The 22,006-nt window shown below is 46.3% G+C and overlaps 2 protein-coding genes across 3 annotated transcripts; one reads left to right on the forward strand and one right to left on the reverse strand.

Annotated features, from left to right (window-relative positions):
- Positions 1-121: 121 nt before the first annotated feature.
- LOC114847401 (uncharacterized protein C7orf57-like) lies at positions 122-7,282 on the reverse strand. Of its 2 annotated transcripts, none has more exons than XM_029137081.3 (8): positions 6,781-7,282; positions 3,003-3,046; positions 2,665-2,829; positions 2,493-2,589; positions 2,067-2,172; positions 1,743-1,819; positions 647-742; positions 122-389 (listed from the first exon to the last, which is right to left on the reverse strand). In XM_029137081.3, exons 2-7 carry the CDS (start codon positions 3,028-3,030, stop codon positions 670-672), a joined length of 546 nt encoding a protein of 181 aa, XP_028992914.1. In that variant the 5' UTR covers positions 3,031-3,046; positions 6,781-7,282; the 3' UTR covers positions 122-389; positions 647-669. The 2 variants fall into 2 exon arrangements, with proteins under 2 accessions (XP_028992914.1, XP_028992913.1); XM_029137080.3 differs by lacking the exon at positions 6,781-7,282 and adding an exon at positions 3,252-3,442 and having other exon boundaries at positions 123-389.
- Positions 4,261-21,151, forward strand: LOC114847396 (activin receptor type-1-like). The gene is made up of 12 exons (XM_029137072.3): positions 4,261-4,573; positions 12,447-12,520; positions 13,087-13,341; positions 13,634-13,900; positions 14,071-14,337; positions 15,193-15,398; positions 17,095-17,194; positions 17,809-17,955; positions 18,287-18,562; positions 19,326-19,523; positions 19,813-19,943; positions 20,152-21,151. The coding sequence occupies exons 2-12, from the start codon at positions 12,454-12,456 to the stop codon at positions 20,284-20,286; spliced, it is 2,049 nt and encodes a 682-aa protein (XP_028992905.1). The 5' UTR covers positions 4,261-4,573; positions 12,447-12,453; the 3' UTR covers positions 20,287-21,151.
- Positions 21,152-22,006: the final 855 nt, after the last annotated feature.

Genomic DNA, 22,006 nt, shown 5'->3' on the forward strand with positions numbered 1-22,006 from the left:
CAGGGTGCACGGCTGAATCACAGCCAACCAGCCAACGACCGACGCGTGAATAAGTGACAAGCAGAGCACTGAGATAACCTGTGACATTAGAGCGGAACACACAGTAATGTCAAAACATTCACAATGACAAACAGCAGTTCTTTTCTGTTTGAACCCTTTTATTAGTGTTCGCTCAGATGTACAGCTGTAAAAAAGCAGTTAATGAAGCATAATAAATAGAAGGTACCAGCTTTAAGTAACTTTTGAGTTACACATTATACTACAAAGTAAACTAAGTAAAATGATTGATGTGCCTCAGGATGAAGTGGTAAAATCATTTATGTTGAAAATGATGGCAACCACTTCAGCAGGAGATGTTTATGTTTCTCAAGCACTGGCAGTCTTCTAATCTGTTGAAAAGGAGAATAGCACTAATTATCAATAAAACCACAACCTGTCAAGGAGCATCATGAAGCGTTTAAATCACATGAACATTCAAATGAACAACTCATGTCATTATTCTCTATATCAAGAGATTGGGTGCCACAGAATCAATAAATTCTCTACTCAACAGCTTGGATTTATTACCATGTGAAAAAGCAGTCAAGGAAATTCATTGTTGCTTCTTGTTGAAGCTCCAAAGTATCATAAACAGCGCAGGACTTACATTAGATCAGTGCTGGCTGTGGGTTAATTATCTGCTGCATAACCGAAACTCAGCAGCTTGGACATGTCAACAGGAGAGGGTTTCTTGTCAAACACGCTGTAGGGACACCAAGAGCACAAACTCCAGATGTTACAGAATCACAACATTTGGGAAACTACCAGTGACATGTAACATTGCAACAGAAATGTCTCTTACGATAAAGTTTGGGTATGAAATATGGACCCTACCCCTCTGACATTGTACACCAGGACACACTTTGGTTACTCATTGCAAAGGCATTTTAGCAAGGCACACAGTTAACCTCCAATCATACAATTGTCAAATTTTTCTTCATCTTACACCAAAACAATAACTCACATATAAAATCTCTATCTAGCTATTTCGTTGCATTGTTTTTCTTGACATAAATATGCAAGTTACTCATTTGTCCATCATTCGTTGTGTTGCATGTGTACACCTGATCACTGCACTCCAGAGATCAAAGCCATAGATTTTTACGCATTTTAACAAATATGATGTTGTTTGTCATTTGTGGCATTATTGACATACACTATCACAACTATACACACAGCAGGACTATAGGCTTTACTGTCATCTGCCTGCACTCTGCACTCTGTGTGATGTTATTTGAGGTCTTTGACAGGTTGTTTGCGGCACAAAGAAAACACAGCAAAGACCTGCTGTGAGCCAAAACAAACACATGGGTAAATGTCCACGTTTGTCTAGACTCTGATGCTCGGATTTGACCTGACCATGACCGTTTATGCTTAGTCACTGCAGTGTACAGACATGTCGTCTAAAGAGGCACCAATCTCAAATGGATTTTTTTTTTACCTGGACAAAACATCTATTGATTATTGACAGGTATAAGTAATGCCTGCCTGTTATGTACTCATGACTCCAGAACCAAATTACATAATAAATAATAATAATAATAAAGTTACCTCTGATTAATATTACAGATTAAAAGACAGCAACTCTATAAACACTATTCTATTTTTATGCTTTGCTAAAGCTGTAAGCTGTGGTTTGATGCTAACAGCTTACACTGAGTACAATACAACAACAGCACCATCTTGTGACCACTTAAACTTACATCCTCTTGAATTTGCTGGACTGGTAAAATTGTTCGGGTGACTGCAATGCCTCCATCTGGAGACAATCATCGTTGTCCTGCAGAATGGAAAACAAGACACAACCATGTGCTGCAGTTATATTTGTGGATGCGTATACTTTGGAAACCTCTTCAAACAAGTGTCCAAAAGACCCTAAAGACTTCCCAAGTCAACTAAATGAAGTATGTTACATTATAGTGTCACACACTCTCCTTCAAGTTTGTCTTAACAGTATAAAATGAAGTGCAACTGTGGTGACTGGGACTTTCTTACCTTTTAAACGACTTTGACATTTATCTGTTTACCTTCTCTTTGCCTCTGCTGATATCATTCCTCTCCCAGGCTGACATATTATCAGTCCCAAAGGGGGGTTCTAGCAGTTGAAAAGCTCCAGGGTTTTTCTTCCTTTCACTGTTTATGGATACGTAAGAAAAAAACAATGAAGGATATGAAATGACTCTTTCATCTAATGATAACTGGAACAAAAAAACAGTAAATAGTGAATAACGGGCTAGTGGATTGTTATATCAACATTCTGTGGTCTACTTTACAGTATGTGACTGGACCTAGGCTTATTACAGGTCCTAAACAACCGACCCAGTAACAGTAATACTGTATTTATTAGAGTTTTGCTAAAAGTAACTTTAAGAGAAGCTGAACCATGTAAAATTGTGTTCTAGGGTTTCTAGAACATTCTTTCCAGACAGACAAATACTACAGTAGTGTTGTACCTCAGCTGGTTGCTGTCCTCTGATTCAGTGCTGAACCACTCTGGGGGTTTGTATGAATTGGCTTTGGAATTCATCGTTTCTTCGTGCCACAAAAGCCCTGGATGGAAAAGATGTAAGTAAACGTGGAAACCAGCACTGAGCAGATAGACGAACGTGTGCAGGTCAAATTTACCCTTGTGGCCTCCTTGTTTTGCAAGTTTGACATAGTCAGAGTCGCTCTCCAGGACTCCGGCCCTGCGCCCTCGGCCCCTCTCCTCAGGCAGGGTGCTGATGGTAGGCGACAGTCCTGGAATTTGGGAGATGTGGCCGTTTACTGCTTGAAGCCCCGTTTTTACACCTGCAACGTTAAAAAACAGAGATAGGAATTTGTTCATTACTTTATTAGTCACCACTGAACCAAAAAGTGCCCCAAGCGACTGATACCAGCTATGCAGCATCCAGCGTTGTTCCACAAAATGGTTTACGGCGCAAAACCACACTTCCATAATAGCAATATGAACATGTACTTGCCAGAAATAGTTTCAAGATCGCTGTCCATGAGAATTGTAGAATTTCTGGAAAAGGTGGAAACAAAATGTCAGCGATTTCAGAAAACGTTACCTGCGTCAAGTTGACGTACGGTAGCTAACGTTAGCATTAGCTAGTAACTAGCCATGCGTCTTTCGTGTCTAAAACGCAACACAAAGTATGTAAGTGTTGGCATCGAATAGTGTCCGGACAGAACACAGTTCTGCTTAAATGCACGACGTTTACACTCACTCTGAAGACATCTCGGCAGCAGAGCAACAACTTGCTAGTACGTAGATAGCGCTGACTGTTTGGAGCGTCGGTCGGCGTTGCCGTGGTAACGCTGCGCTTCTTCCAGATACAAAGCTGGTTAATGCGTAAACTAGTTACGTTAATGGAATGTGTTTGTGTAGAAACGTCTCTGCAAAGCGCAACAGACGCATCCCCTCCTGTAGGCTCTGTGAAGAATGAACCGTTTTCATCTTACACTTACTAGAGTTGATATCTTCAACATTATTATTGCACAGCTTCATTACATTTACTTTACTGGGTTAGTATTACATTATACGCTACATTATATTACCGGTCATTTACTTTCAACTTATTTCATCAAATCAATAAATTTTTATTGAAAATATATTTTTATATTTTAAATGTTTTAATTTACAAATTATATTTTTATTGAAAATATATTTTATTCAATTTAAGCTACCGTGCTATTCAAATAGCCCTTTCACTTTTCTATTTTTGTGCAAAACAGATTGAATCATATTACTGGTCACTCATCTGCTGCAGAACGGTTTTGTGATTCTTCCCCTCTGTTTTCCATTAGAAAACCAAACAAAACCAACTCGGGCAAGCAGCGACTGGCTTTTGGGCATTAAAATCTCAGCATCTCCTCGAGAAATCCTGATACTTGAAGGAGGCAGGACAGAAGCAATGCAAATATTAGAGTTGACTTGTGTTATAACGTGAAGAAAAATGTTCATAAGAGTAACAGTAAAAAATGTAAGTATTGCTTATCTTAGAACAGCTCACGGTTCAATTTAAGTGCAGCTGTAAACTCTTTCTATAGCAAATTATGTATATTAGATATATTAGCATTTAGGGTTCAGTGCCTCCTTTTACAATATGATTAGTTTGCACTTGAAGATCGAGGTTTATGCTGACATCATAAACGATTGCTTGTTATTTTGAAAAATCTAACCGGAAGCGTGGGTCCATCCCCTAAGCTTTCCGCCGGCTGGTCGACGCCAGTAAGTTCCGCCTCCAGTCCGGGGTTTTGCCTTCGGAGCGCGGCCACTGGAGTGCGAGTTGGAGTCAGACGGTGCTAATGTGTGAGGAGGGACAACGCTAGAAAATGTACCTTTATTTTTAGACACGTGAACTTGCCACGTCTTTTTTCCCCCACGGCGCGAGGAGCCGAGGAAAATGTTGGCGTCACGCAGGCTCTGTTTTGCAGACTTTGGAAAACACGTCGGGTATTGTCGGTGAATCCTCGGGAGATGGCAGAATAGTTCGACCTGCGCCCGAACCCGAACCCCTCATAAAGCACTTTGAAAATCACCCGCAAGGTAAGTGGACTCACGTCGGCGTGGTGGGCTGTTTTTACGCAGACTGTAATTATGGACACAGACACGTCGGCGGGTGTAGAGAACTTTGCCTGTTTGTCTGAACGGGCTTCGTGACGCGCTCCCCCCTGCTCTCGTTTGGGCTTCTCTTCTGGAAACTCTCGGCCTGTTTTGATGTCGCAGCTAGACGCGTTTTGCTTATCCTGCTGTTTTTATGAGCCCGTACTACACAACGCCGGCGTGTGTAAAAAGCGGCCTCTCATAAACGTGCGTCGGCTGAATGTCGCTTTCGCGTTAGGACTCGGTAGCCTGTTTATAGGCAGCAGAGCCAGGTAGCGATGTCCTCCGGGATACACGATTGAAAATCAAATAACCTCTAGTTCAGCGGAGGCTAATTTTAATTTCATGATCAAATCAACCTAGAAAGTAGTTGCGACTTTTGTTGCGTGTTTTGTCATTCAAACCGTCTGTGGGAGGGTCGTCCCCGCGTGATCGTGTGTCCCATCATCTCACGCTGAGCACGTTAACATCACAATCGCGGACCTGCGGCGGGGGAGACCCTCGGCGAGTGAAGACCCCGCGTGGGGGGGTTAAAATGGGCTGCGGTTTGATGTTGAACACGCTGACACTCACAATATTCCCCACGCAGTCCTTATACGAAAGTGTTTGCTCCCGTCCCTCCGTGCCCCGAAACAATCAAGGCAAGCAGGAAATGGTGTGTAATAAGATTGTAAAGGCAATCAAATAAGCAGGTAGGCCCGCTGATGAGAGGGTGCAAACTTCATTACAAAGGTGTTAATGCAGGCGGAGAAACATTCAAAGATAATGGTGCTGAGTAAAAGGCGTGTGAACGGGCACGTCTGGCACCAAAACTCGGAATCAACTCATTGTGGCAGATCCGATGCGAAACTACATTCCCACATACTCGTCTGAAGCGTTCAGGGAAAGGCCTGTGTTTTTCGCTTGGCAACCTGACCATTCATGTCCAGTGAAGCGCCGCACACGGGAGCATTTAAAGCACGGACACCAAGCACAAACTTAATTTACTGAAGCCAAGTTTTGAATAATAGCGCTGTGGTTGCGTGGTCATCTGGAGAATGTAACCCAAGCTGAGCCGTCTTGGAGGTGGAGTCTCTCCAGGGCGCCTGGTGTCCTCAGTGCCTCGTGTCCCGGAGTATTGCTGATAGCAGTCAGATAGAGAGACGTCACTTGGTCTGGGTCGAGATAAGGATCAGCTCCAGGGGATGTTGGGAATCCTGTTCTATTACACTGAGGTGATGGGCACCGGCTCATCCTGCAGCTGGGATTGGTCCTATCCTCAGTCCCATCGTTCATAACCGTAATGCTGTTTGGTTTAATGGAGGTTTGCTCCTCACACATTTTGTAGATAAACATACAACTAGAGTGAACCTCTGTGCCCTTGGGCAAACAAGGAGACTATAACGTTACCTTGGCTGCTTTGTTCCCTGTTGCAATTAATATTTCTAAGATAAGATTATTCAAAATCATCTCATTGCTTTCTTATTTTGAGTTACTTTAACATCTTTTCAAAACACAACTAGAACGTCATTTTTAGCATTTTAGCTGACTCTGTAGCTTCACATTCCCCAAACACTTTTATATCAGTGCATTGCTGCTCTTTCTGGTGGCTATAAAGTACATGATTGAGGTGGGGGTTTGCTGGAGGGGGGGGGGGGGGGGTGAACCTCCAACAGCAATCTTTTTTGTGTGTGCAGTAATTTGGCTGTCAAAAGCAGCGAGCAGTTTGTGTTGGAACAATATGCAAGTGGAAGGAGAGGGAGAGGCGCTGAGTCCAAAAAGCCCTGAGAGAGTGTTTGGGGTTTGGGTGGTGTGTTTGGAATCAGGTTACACAGTCTGTCATTAACAACAGAGCTGATGTTATGAGACCAAGATAGACTGCTTCATGTCTGAGCAAGAGCATGGGCTCATCGCTCAACCGTGTAGGTGGCTCCCGAGTTAAAGAAAGGGGAGGAAGGTGTGTGTGTGTGTGTGTGTGTGTGTGTGTGTGTGTGTGTGTGTGTGTGTGTGTGTGTGTGTGTGTGTGTGTGTGTGTGTGTAGGTAGGTAGGTAGGTAGGTAGGTAGGACACAGCAGCTGAAGCATAGAGAGGTGGGAGGTTTTAGCTGGAAGTCCAGCATCTGATCTCGCAGCAGCTTTTGCCCATATGTGTCTGCGTGTCTGCTGACTTACTAGAAAGTTTGACTCGCTGCAGACCTGGCATCAGCTTGGACGTCGGGCTTCAGACGAGCTGCTCCACGCTCGTGTCCGGCTTTCCAGAAAAGGCCCTCTGTCTGCAGTGTTATTTTTAGTCGGAAAAAAAAATCCTTGAGCCTTTTAATAATCATCAGCCTTATGTAGCCCAAACATATCACGATGAGAGGAGCTGTCTGGGTGTTGCGGGCGCTGCAGCCTCAGCACGACACGGGACGTTGGAGGGGAAAAGGAGGGAGATAAAAGAACGCCTGGCAGATCCTCAGTCCTGTTTGGCCGCGTTCCGTTCAGGAACTCGCTCTCGTCTTCTGGTGGCTCTGCACAGACGTATTGATTCCCACTGTTCCTCGTTTCGAATCAGGAAGACGGCTGGAGACAGAGAGGAGGGAGATGAGACATTACCGTCTGCACATATGCACACACACCCGTACACATGGAGCTGCAGTGCTTCTGGCTCCTCTCCTCTCACCATACTAACCCCAGACTGCACTGGAGACAGTCTGCAATACACATTTTATGAGCCCTTCACTCGCTTCACTGCTCTTGTCTTATCGCTCAGCTGTTATGGCTTTGTCTCAGTTGCTGCCTTTCTCTGATCTCCCTCCCAGTCCCAGACACAGGCGCTTAATTTGTGTGGGCACTTTGTCTGCGAATCAGGAATAATCTATGTTTTATCTCCCAGGTTATGGGGCTGTAAACTCAAGTCGCTCTGTTATGGTGGTAGTGCTTTACTATCACATTGACGGGCTTGCTGGAATTAGTGTAGTTCATTGCGTATGATGGAGCCAAATGGTTTAGCCATTCATTAGATTTCAGATTCCAGCACAATGAGTCTAATGGATGAAATCAACATGGAAGTTAATAAAGTAGGGCTACAAATAAATGCTGCTTCATAGTTCCATTGATTATATAATAGATGTAGTCCTTAATGAATAAATGATGCTAAATCCACCCTTAGTCAACCTTTACATTTGTAGATTTTTAGTATAAGACGTCACCCTTCAAGTCAAGTCACAGTTCCAACGAGGGAGCTTCACGTCTTGACTTCACGTTCCCGACTTTTATCATTGTCTGTGGGAACCGGTGGTGTTTTTCCTTGGAGGTCTTTGCTCGAACCCCCCCGGCCGTAAAGACCCCGTTAGCAGCAGGATGCAACGGCCCGGCCCATCCGTCCCACACAGCAGACTCCCGCATGCACATTAATTGTTGCGTCCCAAGCTGTTTGCCGAGTGATTATCATGGTGGTGGTGATTGGTCGGGTCAGCGCGCGTGAGGCGCCGAACGGCCAGGGCTCTCGGACTCCTGTAACCAGAATCAATGAGGACCCGACAGAATTCCTGCTTTCTCTCTCTTCTCGGTCTGTTTGCCTAATTCACTTGTTTCGCGAGGAGGAAAATGTTTCCCCGAGTGTACGGCGATACAAATCAAAGTGTGCCTTTGAGCATGGCATCGCCCCACAGCGCTAACCTTTGTGAGGCGGTTGTTTGCAGGGGGAATGTTTGTGCATTCCTCAGTTTGCAAACACGGCCGGAGGGTGTGCTTGAATCGGCCGTTTCAGATGTTTTGATGGCGGTGAGAAAATGGATGTGTAATTGCTATGGTGACTGTTGCATAGAAGACTAGTTAACATTGTCTTCACACTAGAGTTCACGCAGCTACGAGGAAGTAGACACACACACACACAGTCTATGTAGGCATTTGAATGTGTTTATATTGTGAAGGGGATGTAGTGTCTTGTTACATGATTCTTTGTGTCTCACACGCTTTGACCAGCGCCTTAAAAGCACAAGTAAAGTCTTTTGGGCGTGTGGGGATTCAGTCGAGCGTGTTGGTGGAGTTGTCGGTGCAGCGTCGGGCGGGACCACGTCAGCGAGAACAGCCAATTGTCCCCGACTGCATTTGATCCAGGCCCAATACGCTAGCCTCTCGCTAACGCCGGGGGTTGCGCCGCATCCGAGGAACAAAAAAAAGCGCCTCTGTCGCCGCTGCTACAGGGAACGTGACTGAGAATTGAACATACGCGGGGGGTCATTTGCATTTGATTACGCTCCTCACACTGTGAAAGCAGGCAGCCGCTGAGGCGCTGGGCGAGTGGAGGCTCCCGTCCCGTGTCCCAGACCGCTCCAGAGGGCAGCAGAAATCCCTCTTTCATCTCCCGTTTGATGAGGCCCTTGGCCAGCGAGGTGTCTTTCCAAAGGGTAATGAGCTTCATTTTCCATTCAGCGGAGCCATACGTCTTTCACACTCGACCTGTGTGTGACACAGGATATCAAGGAGGGGTTGACCTGCATTTTCTGTCCACCAGAGAAGGTCATGGCTCCCAGTTAAGACACTGCAGCCACTACAATGTTGTTTTGTTCCAAGAGAATAAATTGGATTCAACATTATAAATTAAAAAAATATATGTAATACAACGTTTTTATGTGTTGGGATGTGACCTGGTAGCATTTTTTTGCCTGTTATCATGTCCATCTTGCATCACAGCAACATTCCATCAGGCATTGGTCACACAAACTGACATGCCGCCAAACTTAGATCATATGGCGCGACACAGATTTGCTACAGAGATAGTATTAGACCCGTGCTGCACGGCGAGGCATGCTCAGAACCCACAGCGTAGGGGACCCCTGGCCAAATGAGCTGCCCCACATTAGGAGGGTGTGCTGGAGGTTCAACGTGTAATTGCTTAATCGTCAGATATCATAATTCGTGTGTGAATTAGAATCTTTAGGCCTCTTTTAAACACGAGACGACACCATTTGAATCAGGTGTGAGAGTGCGTCGCCTCGTGGCATGGCTGTTTTCTCCGTAAAGGTCGTGTGTTCCTTCAACTTGGTTTTAGTCATCCCATGTGTAGTATTTGACCGTGGGCAGAGATGCAGCTATTCCAGCGAAGTGAATGTGTTGATTTGCTGAGCTGTAGTGTGAATGTAAATGTGGGCTGCTGCACAGAAGAAGACTTTTGCCCTCAGGTCTGCATTACACCCACTTCCACCTAGGAGTGAACCATCTGCGTGTCCCTGATGGCGTGCTGGTGCTTTGGCTGTCTGAGCTTGGGTCAGATACAGGAACGGGGACAGGGACGTGGACAGCAGGCCCCACCCTGCTTGACTGAGACTTTCGAGAGAGAGAGAGACTTTTTTTTTTTTTTTTTTTTTTGCTGCAGTTTCCTCGGTGCGAGGCTATTTGTGCCATGGTAACTGTGCCAGCCTGCCAGCTCAGACACAGATTCCACTTCTCGTCTCCCTTGTTGCCAGCATGATGACTCAGCAGCTCCTGCAAGGCTCCGAGCCTCCTCGTTCGTCAGCTCCAGTGATGCTCCGCGCTCATCAGACAAAGTGGTGTTTTCTCATTTTCCCTTTCAACCTGACCTGAATACAAAACGCCGCGAAATGATGAAATAACCACCTCGAATAAACAGCTTTGTGCGTCGCCGACAGCCGAAACGATGAGCGATGAAAACACAGGCTTGGCTTCTTGTTTTGGTTTTGGTTGTAATATTGTCTCACAAGTTAGCATCACAGAAAATAAGGGATTTAGTTGCTTGACTTATAATATTAAAAAAAACATAAACACAGCAGGAGGATTTCAGGAGAATTTTATTTAAGCCCACTTCACAAACCAATATTAACTGTCTGACTATAAAGTGAATGAATACATTTGGGCCACGTTTTCCGCAATGCCTTTAAATTTGATTCCTGTGAAGTATTCATACTGGCCTCCCATCACAGCACCATATCAGAGGATGTGGGGAATGGGAGCAAAAGGGAAGATGGGGCTTGAGATGGAAGGAGGGGAGGAAGTCACAGCCGTGGCAGGATGTCAGCTGAGTCAACTCTACTCAAACTCGAGAGTTTCAGACTCCCACATTCACACGCATTCAGAGGTGGCTGCAGCCGCTTCCTTTCGGAGGCCTCCGGTATCAGGAGTGGTCCTCCTCGTTCCTCTGCGGGTCAAACTGGGCCTCGGGGTCCTTCGCTAGCTCCCTTTAAGACAAAGCGTCTGCGTGGGAGTGATGAATTGACGTGGAGATAATTTGAGCGCCCCGTTGAGGGTCTTCCACCGGCAAATGTAAACAAAATGCAGCAAATCATTTGTCTACACCAACTGCAGCCATTAAGCGCTGCCTCATGACACGCTCTACTTAGTTAATTGCGGTGAGTTATTGATCTGCCACTGGGGTGTGAGTCAGGAGATCGTGCTGGTTCTTGTCTTTTTACATGGATGATATACGAGTCCGCAGCGAGATAAGCCGTCAGACGTTCCGTTTTTTTCGGGCTTTCGGCCCATTGTCCCGGGCTCTCCTACTTATCTCTCTGTCCCGTTTCCTCCGGCGCCCTGGCGTCACCGCGGCCCAGTCGACCGTCCCCTGCCAGCATGGTGCCCTTCTTCCCACTGCGCCCCTGGGTGTTGACACCAGACACCTCCTTGTCCTACTTCTCGCTGTGGCCCAGCCCACGCCGGCGCCGCAGCCCGTTCTGGCCCTCGCGTCTCATTCTCTGCCCTTCTCTGACCCACTGTCCCCCAGTTGCCCCCCGGGCGACACCTCTCTTACCGCCTCGTGCCTGCTCCGCGCCCCCGCCGCCGCCCGCTCCCCCTCTCCTGGACCGAGGGGAGCAGACATGGCTTCTGATTATCTCCGTGTGGCAGCCTCTGTTTTGTGCTCTGATTAAAGGAGCAGCATGTGGTCGGTGTGTGAGCGGCCCGTACAGATGCCGCCGTTGGGCTAATGCTAACATTATGTGCTTAATCATTTATGTCGGGGAGACGGGCACAAAGGCTTGCGGGGCGGGGGGAGGCTGGGGTATTTATCTGTGGCACATATGCATTCAGGCGCACACACACATGCTGCCAAGATAACGGCTCCCGGTGCTTAGCATGGCGTAAACAGGGCACGCTCCAGGCCACGGTTTCTCCACAGAACTCACATATTATCTTTACAAAGTGGGTAGTCTGGAGGGATTCCTCTCCCCTGGAGTTGCAGTGGGAGTTAAACTGGTGTTTCTTGAAAAGGCTGTTGGCGACGGGAGCAAACAAACAGAGCTGCGTGGCGCATGTGGACGTTGGAGGATTAGCCCGACTCCAGGTCTGTGAACGACAGTATTTGGGCACCCACACTTCTTCTCCCTGCTGTGCTCCTCTCCTCCTCCTCCTCCTCCTCCTCCTCCTTTCACGTCTGTCTGCTCCTTCCCCACCACCACACACATCCGTGCCTCCAACACACACACACACGGACATCGGCACACTCGCGCACGCACGGAGGCAGCCAATAGGAGAGCACCAGTCTCCCCATTGCTTGCCACTCAATGCCTTGTTGCCAGGACAACAGGAAGGCATGAGACCCACTTTACTTGAGCATTTTAAACTTGGTGTTGACTCTTTTTCTGAAAAAACAAGGAAAGGTCTCCCTCTTTAAAATTGCTCTGTCTAATACTCTTGGGTCAACAGTAAATCCTGTTGTTAACGGTCTGGCAGCTTTAGTCCTTTGTCCCACTGTTGTTGTCCCTTAAAAGATGATTTGCAAAAATACTGAAGGAATTTACAAGCATCTATAAAAAAGCTCACTATTTATGGGTGCAAACTGCAACTATACGTCTTCATTGACCACTGGTATTTATGTCTTGCTTTCCTTTTTCCTTTTGTAGGTCCATAATGACGGCTAGTGGCGTGCTCCTTTTGGTCTCGATCGTCCTGGTCCTTCCCTGTTCTAGCCTGGAAGGTAAGCATCAGCCTCTCATCCCTGTCACACTTAAAAAAGCATTTCACATCAGACCAAGGAGAGATTCCTGGGTCTGGTTAAATGTGCCGCTATCTGTCGCCGAGCCATCAACCTTGTTACGGCAAAACAAACCAGATTACAGCAGGTCACACGCTTGTCACTGGGGCGCGTAAGTAAATTCAGTCAAAAGGAAATGTTCATAGAGGAGTTGTGTATTTCCCCGACAGTGTTACTGTTAATATACAGTCTCTCAGCCTCTGTCTGTCGCTCTCAAGTGTCAGACATGCACAGTCCAAACACTCACATTATAATTTTCCACCTGCCGCCGCTCTCTGTCTCTGTCTCATCCTCTGTGTCTGTGTGTAAACAACTGCAGTGAAAATGGGTTTTTTTTTTACGGTGGCAATCACAATTTTTCCTCACATGTTACTTCCAAGAAGGATAAACACCATAAAACATCAGTGGGAATATTTATACCTCATATAATTGGTCTTCCACTGCAGCATTTAATCTGTTCAAGGATGGATTCTGATGTGGTCTGCCTTGCTTCATCTTTATTGTTGTAGGCGATAGCAATGGGAGTACCTCTGAATGTTTGTGTGAGGGATCGTCCTGCAGCAGCGGCGTCCGGTGTTATGGCCAGCAGTGTTTCACCTCCCTCTCGGTACTGAACGGGACTTCGATCGTTCAGAAGGGTTGCATTATGGGTAACGGAGAAGGACCCGTGAGCTGCGGGAGCCCACCGACTCCCGAACTGTTGATTCAGTGCTGTTCTGGGGATTTGTGTAACATGAACGTCTCCTTGAAGCCACTGGCAGAAGGTGAGCTACTTGTGAAACCTACCATGTGTGAATGTTCATTGTTGCTATGAAAAAAAATGGGCACACAGTTGCTTAGACACTGATTCAATTACTTGTTTTTAAATTGTGTCATAAATGTGTGATTTAAGTTTATTTTAAAAACTGGCTCGAGTGGCTGCTTTAGTTTCAGGCCAACAGAGAGATTTGAATCCATACTCTGATGTGAGTGAGTGCCTTTTTATTTATGAGCCTACTAATGATGTTTGTTCTAATGGATTCCCCCAAATCTTTTATTTCCTCCCATCGGATGTAGAGCTATCTGCTGGCAGGCCGGTCCTCAGAGACCAGGAGTGTGTGTGTGAGGGCGGCGAGTGCGAGCGTGACCAGCGCTGCACCGGCCAGCAGTGTTTCTCCTCGCTGAAGATGATTGATGGGGCGGCCGTTCAACAGAAGGGCTGCCTGAGGGACGACGAGGAGGGCAGAGCCACCTGTGCCACGCCACCTTCATCGGCCCATGTTGTCAAGTGCTGCCAGGGCCATCTGTGTAACATGAACGTCACTGTGCAAGCTCCAGGGAGAGGTGACTTTGTACACATTGCACACATTTCTTTTGGCTGCTGATCTCTCTAGTCCTTATGCTGCCTAACATTGCGCTAGTATTTAGCTTTTTCCTACTTTTAAACCCTAAAATGCACAAATCCGTCCTTATCTCATCTTTAAGTCCCCCTTTCTTTCCTGAATCTTTTTCAGAGGAGTCGGTGAAGTCCCTGATCGGAGAGGAGCACGAGTGCGTGTGCGAGGGCAGCTCATGTGCATCAGGCAACCGCTGCAAGGGCCACCAGTGTTTCTCGTCGCTGACGGTCAACACTGGCTCGCGGGTGTACCAGAAAGGCTGCTTTAAGGCCTATGAGCAGAGCACATTAACCTGTAAGACCCCTCCGTCCAAAGACCAGATTGTTGAGTGCTGCTATGGACGCCTGTGTAACATGAATAGCACCGTGGAGCTGCCCGCCAAAGGTACATAGCATTAACCTGTCCTTTTTAGGAATCCTGTTTCATACGAACTGCACTGTGTGTCGTGTTTGCCACCTTCAATCAAACTGTCACACACCCTCCCCTCGTGAAACCAAAACTGGGGAGACGCCGGGCAACTGAGGGGAGGTTTTGAGTCTTGTTCAGTCACGGTCCGCTTGGTACCCCCTGTCCTCTCGGCTGTCAGGGTTGGCTGACATGAATCCAGAGGGTGAAGCCATCTGGAAATTAAGGAGGACGGACATCTATACACAGAGCTAATGCTACGACTGTGCCCATTTATGCTTCACTTTTCTCTCTACAGCGTAGAGAGAGTTATATATATATCAGCTATGTTTGAACTACAAAAAGTGCCATCCTAATTGGTTAATGTGATAACCTCCTTTTGATTATTGTACAAATACAATAATCATGTAATAATAGTCTAATTTATTGCATCCCTTCCTATGTGTTAGATTCAAGTCTAGTGAGCACCTAGAATATGTTACTAGTTAGTTAGAAATAAAGAGTTCATTATTCAGGTTGGGTAAAGGGGATCATTGTCTGTGCCGCAGGCAGAGCTGGCCACTCTTTCCCTTGGAATGTTTGGAAGTGTGAATGGTGGTCAGTTCCTCAGGCTGCCTGGATGAGATTCACTCTGTGTCTGTGTCTGCATGCTCAAGCAGCCGAGTGTTCAGCATACACCCCCACTCCATCACTTCTGTATTTCTGAAAGTTAACATCAGTTGTTTTAATTCAAGCAGCTGTACAGTCAAAAGTCAGGCTTGAGTTCATACTGTTATTTATGTTGTATTTCTTGTAAAACTTTGATGAACTTTGAATCTTTCTCTCTCACTGCAGATAATAAACTGACGAGCTACAGCCCGACCACTCTGGCTGTGGTGATTATGGCCCCCATCATCGTGATCATGGTCATCTCTGCTATTGCCATCCTGGTGTTCAGACGCATCCACCACAACCAGATGGAGAGGCTGACGTCGAGGGACGCCGAGTACGGAACTATTGACGGCCTGATCGCGTCAAACGTCGGGGAGAGCACTCTGGCGGTGAGTAGCAACATTGTAATTAGGTTGATAAGTTGCTAAGTTGAGAAACAAACAAACAAAAGAAAACTACAGAGTTCGTTAAAGCAATCATTCACATCAATGTAATTACATTAAAGAATTCAATCAATAAATAAACAGGGCTCTTGTTTGTCTATGTAAATGTTTGATAGAGATGGGCTATAGTCTGACCACTGGTCGTGTTCATGCCTCAATATATTGTAGAAGATCTGTCTACATAAATTATTAATTCAAACAGGCTGTTGCTGAACTTCGTGTGCTTTAGGTGCCCGATTCCAGCAGTGTTTAGTGATTGTTATGTAAAATCATTTAAAGCGATGCATAGAGGCTGCATATGCATGAACTCTGCGTGTGGGTGGCCGGCGCTGATGCTGGAATTTTCAAGAAATCCTCAAACTTTGAAAGTTGTTTTGCATCCTCTGGGTTATTTTTCCAGTCTGTTGGAGGAATGTCTCCCTCGCTGGCGAGTGGGCTGTGCTCCGAGGCCTGCTAAACTAATCCAGACTTTAGGTGGAGTCCTGTGGTTAGCGTTTGAAAGACAACCCAGCACATTCAGCGGCTCCACGCTCTGTGTAATTAAGTTCAGCCAAAAGCTGCTCGTAGCCTCTCTTCTGCTGTGAGAAGAGTTTTCTCTCTGTCTGTATAAAACTCACTTTTTTTGTATTCTTCCGAATCCAAACCGTTAATGTTTGATCATTTGCACATGTTATGAATCCGCGTGTGTGTGTCAGAGAGGAAAATGGCTGATTTTGGCTCTCTCTCAAGCAATTTTCATCAATACTCTTGGCACCGAAGAGGCCCCAATGCTGAGCTGCAGAATTTCAGTTTCAGCATAATTAAAAAATGCTTGGCAGAGTCGTGAGAGAGGTTATTAGAGGCACCGGTGTGGCTGTGAGAAGCAGATCCGACTCGTCCCCTCGCAGCCCGCTGCCCGCTCGCCGTGCCTGATTATAATGTCGCTCCGCCGCTGTGATTGCGTTCTGCTGCTTAACGGCCTGTCCTGGATGCGCCCTCCCAAAAACAATCCCCTCTGCCACAAAGACGGATTAGAACTCTGCTCAGACCCGCTCGCCGTTCATTTTACGGCCTCCGCCTCGCATCCGCGCCTTGCAGCTAATGCATTATGTATCTGTTTATCTGAGGCCGTCACTCTTCCCTGTTGTTTTTCAATACTGGTCCTCTTCCCCCAGTTTAGTCATTTGTTTTGCTCGGCAGCTGCCGACTCTGTTGCCGCGCACTGCCCTCCTGTGTCGGCGCCGATGCTCTGCAAGTCTTAGAGCGGAGATAAAAATAAAGGGCTTAGCAGCATTGCGCCTGTTTTGGAGTCTGGCCCTTGGATTAGATAAAATCTTCAGCACCCACACCAGTCACTGTAGAGGCGGAGGCACTTCTGTTGTTTACTCAGCAGGGGGAACCCTGCACCTCCACGCTGACACACACCCACATAGACACAGTATCTGATACACACAGCTTACACCCCTCCATCCCATGTGGGTGCCACATCAAAGGCAGCCTGCTTGTATTAGTCTCCATTTGACTCCCACATATTCTTGATTTCATCATCTTTTTTTCTAAGGCTAAAGACGCAGGCCTCCTGTGGGGAGGTTTTCATTCAGCAAGCGCACGATCAAATACAAATAAGCCCTCGACTCATCGTCTGTGTGCTTCTCTTTTTCAGGATCTTCTGGATCATTCCTGCACGTCAGGCAGTGGCTCAGGGCTGCCCTTCCTTGTTCAGCGGACCGTCGCTCGACAGATAACACTTAACGAGTGCGTGGGTAAGTGTCCTGGTGAAGGCTGTTTTCATACAACGCTCACTTATTCCACAACTCACCCTCACGGTGCCGACACAAGAAAACTCCAGCGTTGTGTGTGTGAAGGTTCACATATATTTTGTGTCCGGGCAGATATTTCGTACCACGGGCAGGTTTCCTCTCCACCATTCAGATACCGATGAGCCAGTTCGTTTTAATAACACAACTTTCATCTGATTAATGTGTGTGTTGCAAAATGTGCGACAGCAGCGAGGCTTTTCTGAAACGAATCCAGGAAGAGTGTGCAATAGTTCCAGCAATGAAATCCACAGAGGCAGAATTGCACAAATTTCATTTTTGAGCTTGGTTGTAGTATGTTAAGTGTCAGGAAATATTAGCAACAGCAAACATATTTTCGTACAAACTGTACTGTAGTTATCTGTGTCGAAGGTTAACGTTTTGTTTAGCACGTTCTCAACTGTTACAACCGTTGTTGCTTCTCACACTCTGCTGCATGAATCCGCTGCCACTAGGAGGCAGCAGAGAGAGATGGAAATAAAAACGCCACTGAGCTTTTATGGGGACACTTAAGGTTGAAAAAGGTGCCGCTTTTAACACTGTGTTCATGTGTTTGTCAGGTAAGGGCCGCTACGGCGAGGTGTGGAGGGGTCAGTGGCAGGGGGAGAGCGTCGCCGTCAAAATCTTCTCCTCCAGGGACGAGAAGTCCTGGTTCAGAGAAACTGAAATCTACAACACGGTGCTGCTGAGACACGAGAACATCCTCGGTATGTAGCATTGAGCTCAAAAAGAGCAGAGAGCTCAACTTCGAAAGTTCCACATACCTTAATAAGAATAATAAAGATTATTGAATAAATTGGTGGTATACACCTTAAAACTCCGCCCACTGACAAAAGAGGGAGGAGTTATGAGATGTAGTGCCTGTGGTGCCATGTGCAGAACTGGATTGCATTAAACTAAATAATGATTCTACAGTAATTGATTCCTAAGCTATAAATGTGATTTAATTTTTTTAATGCAGCTCGTTCAGTGTTGCTGTTCTAATATGTTGTATATGTGTTCTAATTATAACATATGGATCTATTTCTCCCCCTGAAGGCTTCATAGCGTCAGACATGACCTCGAGGAACTCCAGTACTCAGCTGTGGCTGATCACTCACTACCACGAGATGGGCTCCCTTTACGACTACCTGCAGCTCAGCACCCTGGACGCGTCCGGCTGCCTCCGCATGGCGCTCTCCATCGCCAGCGGACTGGCGCATCTCCACGTCGAGATCTTTGGCACACAGGGCAAGCCGGCCATCTCCCACAGAGACCTCAAGAGCAAAAATATACTGGTTAAAAAGAACGGACAGTGCTGCATCGCTGACCTGGGTGGGTATACGAACACACAGCCATGATAAAAAAGTTAGAACAGTAACTGTAGCTTTTGAGATATGTATAAATTGCACATTTGCACATTTGGGGAAGTTTGAAGCACATGATGTTGTAAATGATATGTAGTTTTTAATTAAATGCTGAAAAGCTTAAAATGATATTAAACAACCTAAAGCCTCCTCAGATGCTGTGTCATCGACCATGACGTTGCATAAGAAACACATCTGCCGCATTATTGCCCAGCGTGTAGCTTTTCCATCGGCCTTATTTGTTAATTTAGGAGGAACGGCCTCTGCTGAAAACACCACCGTGCGACTAACAAAAAATACATTAGCAGGAACTCGGACCACTTCACCTAATACACCAATGTTCTATCCGCAGATACTCGAATAACGTCTAATTCCGGTTCCGCGACCTGGCGACAGGCCTGACATGTTTACGAGCTCGCTGCGATACATTTGGCGACCCGATGACGCATTTCTCTGTCCGGACAAAGTTGTTTGTCTCGTATGAGAGTTGTTTTCATGTCGGAACGACATCCTGATGAGGATGAGGAGGGGCTTGTTTACAAAGCCCAGGGTTTTCACCTCACCTTTAGATGGTTGAGACGGGGAAACTTAAAGTGTTGATCCACTCAGAGTGGTGTGTTGATTGATAACCTTCTTTAGGCCAAATGATTTTAATGTTTAATGTCAAACGTTGAATATCTTCCTATGCAGCAGGTCCCTTTAAAGGTTCCTTACGTTTGCTTTTCTCGCAGGTCTGGCAGTCATGCATTTCCAGGACACCAACGAGCTAGATGTGGGGAACAACCCCAAGGTGGGCACCAAGCGCTACATGGCCCCGGAGGTGCTGGATGACTCCATCCAGGTGGACTGCTTTGAGTCCTACAAGCGAGTGGACATCTGGGCGTTGGGCCTGGTGCTGTGGGAGATCGCCAGGAGGACGGTCAGCAACGGTCAGTGTGAACGAGAGCCGAAACAGGGTTGTTGATTAGATCTAGTCTTCTCTGCTATTGATAAAAACAGGTTGTTTGCGTTGTGCAAGGAACTGGGCTTTCAGCAGCACTTGACTTACCCTCGACACAGTAACCTCACATTTCTGTTCTGTCCCAGAGCTGCATTAAAAGTGGTTTAAGAACAAAACGTCCATGTTGCAACAAGTCGTCGCAATCTCCGATCACCTTAATTCGTCTGTTCGGGTGAACTTGATGATGATTGGTCGCGTTTCCTCTGCTTTGCGTTCAGGCATTGTAGAAGACTACAAACCCCCTTTTCATGACGTGGTCCCAAGTGATCCCAGCTTCGAGGACATGAAGAAGGTTGTGTGCGTGGATCAGCAGAGGCCCAACATCCCAAACAGATGGTTCTCAGACCCGGCAAGTACCGTTCCGACCCTCATCACAGCCGCAGCATGTGCAGTTTTGGAAGTGAAACTAGTGCCAGCGTGAAGTTTAAAAATCCAATCACTTCTTCCTTCCATCCGTATTCATGGTTATAGACAAAGATGCAGACTGTAGCTTTTAGTATTTGTCTCCTCTGACATGGAGTCAAACAACTAATCCGATTCCTCTGATTGACTTTCAGACCTTAACGTCGATGGCGAAGCTCATGAAAGAGTGCTGGTACCAGAATCCATCCGCCCGATTAACAGCGCTGCGCATCAAAAAGACTCTCACAAAGATCGACAACTCTCTGGACAAAATCAAAACAGACATTTGAGCCTCGCGGACGGTGGACCAACGCGGAGAAGCGTCGCACGGCGAAAGACTGGGATGGGTCCAGTGCCCTTATAGCGGCATGGTCCTATATTTATTTCAAACACACTTGGTGGGACACATTTTGGCATCCAAAGATGGCTAACGTGGCATTTCCAAGGCGGCCAGAAGTCTGGAAATAGGAAAATATCTACGTAACTTATAACACTGTTAGAAATGTTCTTCAAGGAAGAAACTGTTACCTGGGCATTGGAACAGCAGAATTAGTTCAACAATGTTTTTTTTTTAATTATTATTTTAATTTTAAATATGTCTGGACATATTAGCCAGTTCACTTTATCTTATTATTTGTTCTACTTTGTTTATTTCAGTTACAGCGAGATCGTAGAAAAAAAGGCCAGTTCGCCAGTGGAACTTGCCGACTCAGCGTTCGTTCTTCAAGTGGTCACACTGAGCGCAGTTGTGTTCTACTTTGTGTAATGCGCCTCTGTTTACAGTGCTGTTACCGATCCTGTACGTTTTTTGTTGTACTGGTGTGTCAGTGGCATTGTTCCTTTTCCTGAGACGTCGTCCAGCGGACGGTCCTCTAACACAGACATGTTGTACATCACCAATGAATTATGTAGCTGTTCCATGTTTCGTTTCTTCAGCTTCACACGAATACTAAAAGAACAAATAAAGGATCTGACGCTGAACTCTGTTCCTCCAGAGGCCTGTAAGTATGCCTGTAAAGCCTATATCCTGTCTTAAAGCGTGCGTTGTTCAGTAAATGAAGTCAAACTTCAGCATTTTTTTTTTTATTTCTTTAACATTTTATATTACTTAGTGATTTCTATTAATTAAATAGAAAGTGTATTTTATCTGTCTCATTTGTCTTGATCCGTGGAGTTTTTTTCCATCAACACAATTAAACATTCTGTTTTTGATGCTAATTTGCCAAACATTAGTATGTGAACCTACTTATCTGAGATAAAGAACAGGGCCATGTGTCAAAAGCCACCGTTGCAGCAGAACTTTCAGTTTCCTCTTCCTCCGCCCCATGACCTGGTATCAGCTCCAGCAACCTCTAAGAGGATGAGTGGTTTAGATGATGGATGGATGGATATATCCGTCTATACCATCTATAATTTCAAACCCTTCTGTTAAGTTGACCCCGGTCACTGCTGCAGCTGAATGGAACTTTTTTAGGACTCCAGGAACACCCTGAGTAGTAGTTTTGCTATTTGTAAACTGTTGTTGTTGTTTTTCTATTTCTGCACTGTAAAGCGCTCAGCATCTCCACTGGTGTGACAAACACGTATGAAAGAACTCGGGGAAAGGTCAAAAGCAGACGTCTCGCCTCCCGGCCGCTGACTGAGACTGACTATTGCCCCTGAGCCTGTGGCTGGAGCTGTGAATGTTCCTCTCGGGCCCTGTGTTTTCCCCCTGCAGCCCTTGGGATTACGCTCACCCCTGCACCCTCTCTGCATGGCCACGCTGGCACCTGACGTTGCTATGGAGCAGGAACAGCCACTCGGTCACTTATGGCCTGCTGTAAATAACGTCCTGTGTGCAGGTGCGCGTGCAGCCAACTTTTATGCTCGGAGAGAACGTGGGTTTTTCACAGGTACATAGTCCAAACCCGGTGCTTTCACAAGGGCGGCGTTTAATCCACCGTGAGCTCTTTGGCCGCAGACTATTTATTCGAGTCAGAGCATCCATCAAATAGTATTACAATAAACTAC

The sequence above is a fragment of the Betta splendens genome, chromosome 21 (assembly GCF_900634795.4).
Source record: "Betta splendens chromosome 21, fBetSpl5.4, whole genome shotgun sequence".
Lineage (NCBI taxonomy): Eukaryota > Metazoa > Chordata > Actinopteri > Anabantiformes > Osphronemidae > Betta > Betta splendens.

Coding starts and splice junctions, on each gene's coding strand:
- LOC114847396 (XM_029137072.3), top strand. CDS start 12,454: ATGACGGCTAGTGGCGTGCTCCTTTTGGTCTCGATCGTCCTGGTCCTT. Junction 13,342..13,633: donor CTTGAAGCCACTGGCAGAAG/GTGAGCTACTTG, acceptor CATCGGATGTAG/AGCTATCTGCTGGCAGGCCG. Junction 18,563..19,325: donor GTGCTGCATCGCTGACCTGG/GTGGGTATACGA, acceptor CTTTTCTCGCAG/GTCTGGCAGTCATGCATTTC.
- LOC114847401 (XM_029137080.3), bottom strand. Junction 2,830..3,002: donor CGATCTTGAAACTATTTCTG/GCAAGTACATGT, acceptor TTAACGTTGCAG/GTGTAAAAACGGGGCTTCAA. Junction 2,590..2,664: donor AAAACAAGGAGGCCACAAGG/GTAAATTTGACC, acceptor TTTTCCATCCAG/GGCTTTTGTGGCACGAAGAA.